This window comes from Elephantulus edwardii, unplaced genomic scaffold (genome assembly GCF_000299155.1).
Source record: "Elephantulus edwardii isolate Elephantulus edwardi_28Jun2011 unplaced genomic scaffold, EleEdw1.0 scaffold00271, whole genome shotgun sequence".
NCBI classification, from domain to species: domain Eukaryota; kingdom Metazoa; phylum Chordata; class Mammalia; order Macroscelidea; family Macroscelididae; genus Elephantulus; species Elephantulus edwardii.
In genome coordinates, this window is record NW_006400021.1 from 2,106,453 (window position 1) to 2,110,779 (window position 4,327).

General features: G+C 34.6%; 1 protein-coding gene across 1 annotated transcript in view; it reads left to right on the forward strand.

Moving 5' to 3' along the window:
• The window catches only part of LOC102853841 (general transcription factor IIH subunit 2-like), a 24,383-nt gene that overhangs the window by 10,145 nt on the left and 9,911 nt on the right, over positions 1–4,327 (forward strand). The window contains exons 8-11 of the mRNA XM_006900045.1: positions 1,837–1,927; positions 2,107–2,194; positions 3,122–3,229; positions 4,257–4,320. Coding sequence (XP_006900107.1) covers positions 1,837–1,927; positions 2,107–2,194; positions 3,122–3,229; positions 4,257–4,320 — 351 coding nt within the window. The remainder of the gene's footprint in view (positions 1–1,836; positions 1,928–2,106; positions 2,195–3,121; positions 3,230–4,256; positions 4,321–4,327) is intronic.

The window sequence follows — 4,327 nt, forward strand, 5'->3', positions numbered from 1 at the left end:
ACTGTGGAGCCAAGCAAACTAAAGCTGTGAACAGTCTCAATCTCTTCACCATCCATCCTGATGCTGCCAGTTGGCCCAGTGGTGAGAATCTTTGTCTTCTTGATATTGAGCTTTAATCCATACTGAAGGCTGTAATCCTTGACCCTCTGTAGCAAGTGCTCCTCCTCAGCAAGCTTAGGTCCTCCTCAGTTTCAGCAAGCAGGGTTGTGTCATCTGCATAACGCAGATTGTTGATGGGTCTTCCACCAGTCCTGATGCCACACTTCTCATAGAGCCCAGCCTCCCAGATAATGTTCTGCATATAAGTTGAAAAGGTGTGGAGATAGGATGCATCCCTGGCGTACACAGTCAAGTGTTCTGGGATGCCCATTCTTCTCAGTCAGCCACAGTTTGTTATGATCCACACAGTCAAACGCCTTTGCATAATCAATGAAACAGACACTCCTCTGGTATTCCCTGCTTTCAGCTAAGATCCATCTAATATTAGCTACAATATCCCTAGTACCAGGACTGCTTCTAAATCCAGCCTGCACTTCTGGCAGTTCTCTGCTTATGTGCTATTCCAGTTGTTTTTGGATAATCTTCAGCAGAATCTTGCTTGCATGTGAAATCAATGACACTGTTCTATAATTCCCACACTCTGCTGAAAGAGGAGGGACAATCTCCTCCTGTACCAGTCAGATCCAATTTGATAGTACACACACAAAAAATTCATAAAATAAAAACTTTTTTTTAATTTTTAAAAAATGGACTCTATAGAATTGTGATATGTGACACAATGATTTTTAATTCCTTTTTTGTTAAATTTTACTAGCTTGTTTTACAATACATCTGTACATTAATAACAGTTCAATAATAGTGGAATATAGCTAAGACAAGAGAATGGAAGCATTTAGTGTAGACAAAGCACACATAGGGCTGATGTGAATTAGAATCCACTCATTGACAGCTAATAACAACAATAACAAAGCTCATAGGTTTTACCCTTGAATAGGCTCCCCTGACTCACATTTTATACTTCTATATAGTAAATATTTTTTTCCAGTTTTAAAGTAGATGAGAAGGAAGTAATGCATCAAAGATACAGGCACAGTGGCAATAGCAGTAAGTGGAAGCTGAGAGGCTGACAATTAAGAGATAACAGGGAAACAAAAGCTGATAAAATTGTTCCAAAAAGCATCATTGTTGATCAAGTATTAGTCATAGTGACCCTGTGAACTGATCTGAACCCTGTCCTCTCCTGTGCCATCCCCGTCATGTCTCACTTACCTGAGCCCATTCTAGCAGTCTCTGTGTCAGTCTATGACCTACTTCAGGGTTTCCAAACAGCTCACCACATCTTAACCCCCTCACTAGCTATTGTGTAATTAAATAGTATAAAAAAAGATTATTTATAATTGTAGTGACTCTGAATCATCAAGAGATGCTATCAACGTCTTTTAGAAAAAAGTATGCTATTACGTTAAGCCAAACATGTACACTTCAAAGTTGATCCATTTGGTATTGCCGTACTTCCCATTCTGTATGAAGCAGGCCTACTAGAATATAAGGTCCATGATATCAGGAAATTTGTCAGTCATGTTTGTTATTCTGTTCCTAGATCCTAAAAGACTACTCCATTAATGAACAACTGAGTTATATGAGTCAGTAAGATAGTAAAGATTTGTATAGTTCATTTTAGGAAATTTACATTAATGTTTAAAATCTATTTAGAATTCATTCATTTGCAGTGTTAAAGTGTTCTATAGGGTAAATCGTGTGTACTGTTCTTTCTAGGTAAAGTTTCCGTTAATATAATTTGTTATAGTTAACATTTTCTATTTTGTCTTTCTTTAGACACATGCCAGGACATACAAGTAGAGAAGTCCTGATCATCTTTAGCAGTCTCACAACGTGTGATCCATCTAATATCTATGATTTAGTCAAGGTAGAATCATACCTTTCTTTTTAATCAAAACCAAAATTACAGCATAAAAGAATTCTGTAGTGAGTTTATCACTAGTGTTCAGAACATTTCTGTGTTTTTTTAAGCAAGTTAACTCTGAAATATTTTTTTTCTTTTCCCATTTCCCCCATTCAACCTGTGTCTTCTTGGATCTACTGAAGACTCTCAAGGCAGCTAAAATTAGAGTGTCTGTTATTGGATTGTCTGCAGAGGTTCGAGTCTGCACTGTGCTTGCTCGTGAGACTGGTGGTATGTCTATTATCTTCAATATTTATTCATAACTACTATGTAAGAAATAGTGCTATTACTTAAACTAGTTGGGATGCTTTAATGTCATTATTATTTATTATTATTTTGTGTGTGTACAGTCAAATTGGATCTGACTGGTATAGAAGGAGATTGTCCCTCCTTCTCCAGCAGAATATCTGGTAGATTTGACCTCACCTCTGGGATTACAGTGCAGCTTCTTGCCTGCCACTAGGCCACCAGAGCTTGCCGCTTTAATATCTTTTTAAGCTACTAAATTCATACTAGTTTATTTCCTACAATCCAGAATATAAGTATTACCTTTAATATGTCATCTTAAAGATAATCTCCTCAAATGCAAGTAACTTTTTAGCATTTCTGTATTTAGAGGAAGTACTGCATAACTCCTAAAAGTTAAAAATTTTAGTATATATAATACTATGTAAAGATCTCTTAATTTGTCTGTAACTGTTATTTTTTTTGTTTTGTTTTGTTTTTGGGGGGGGGGGGTTTTTTTTTTTTTTGCAACTGTTATTATACCCAGAGAAGTCAATTTAGAGATTCTACTTAATGTTATTTAAAAGGCAGTTTAGAGGGGGCTCTGGTGGCCTAGTGACAAGAAGCTGCACTGCAGTCCCAGAGGTACATGGTTCAAATCGACCAGATGCTCTGCTGGAGAAGGAGGGGCAATCTCTTCCTGTACCAGTCAGATCTAATTTGACGGTACACACACACAAAAATATAAATTAAAAAAGAATTTTTTAAAAAAGGCACTTTAAAAAAAAAACAAAAAGGCACTTTATCTTAAATCTTTATTTTGAGAATACATGTTTTAGATAATATTTCTTTCACTTAAATAACTAGACATATAGTTCATTCTGATGTCTGGAAAGCTGATTGACTTTTCCCTTCTGCTCTTTGTCTTGTTAGGAATATACCATGTTATTTTAGATGAAAACCATTACAAAGAATTACTGACACATCATGTGAGTCCTCCTCCGGCCAGCTCCAGTTCTGAATGCTCACTTATTCGCATGGGTAAGTGTTTATTCTGTGTTATTTTAAAATACATATTTTCTAATTTCCTTTGGTTCACATTAGGCTTTTTGTTTTCATTTGTACAAATTGCCATTTTAACATTTAAGTGATTTTCACTTAATTAATTTCATAATTAGAAAACACAAAATGCTTATTGAACAAATTTAGAAACTATAGAGTAGTCCAAAGAAGAAAATGAATACCATCTAAAATCTGACCACCTAGAGACTGTTACTGACCTTATTTTTGCTATAACGTATAAAGACACTTTGTTTATGGGAAGAATACTTATATTAAGAACTTTAAAAAAAATCTACAAAATCCTCTGTAGTATATGGTCACCATTGTATAAGTTAGTACACCATATTGCTAACAGTGATTTTGGGTAGTTATAAGAAAAGGCAGGATAATGAATTTTGGATCATTACAATTTTTAAAAATTGTCTTTGTTCCCTGTCAGCCCCCAAAATTTATAACCCTTTCCCATTCATGTAAAATGTGTATTTTTTTTGTTGATTTTGGGTTTTTATAATGTGTTTTGATCTGGAGATAAGTTTTTATTTTTATGTAGTAAGATATATTTTATGGTTTTTGCTTTTCCTAAACATGTTTTTAGAATTAAAAATATAGATACAGGGAATAGGCTACAGGAATGATGTGAATATTCCATAATTTTAATCATATATTCATGGAATATGCAATAAATGTTCCATTTATGTCAGGAACTATTTAAAAATCACAAACTGCTTATTCTCTTTAAAAACCGTTTGTGTTCATTAGGTTAGAAAATGTAGATAGAAACTTGAGAACCAGAAGTTATATGTACAGTCAGATCTTTCCCTGACGTTTTACACTTTTCATTTTTCCTATATTTTGATTTATAGTCAGTTTCACCATAGATATTTCCCAGAGGATGGGAAGAGATTTTTTATACAAAGTTTCTGGTACAGACATTTTTAGTTTCTTAGTCCTAGAATTCTGCTGCTATTTCCTGGTAAAAGAAAATAATACCTTTTCTTCTGTGAAGGATTTCCTCAGCATACCATTGCTTCTCTGTCAGACCAGGATGCAAAACCTTCTTTCAGCATGGCGTAAGTA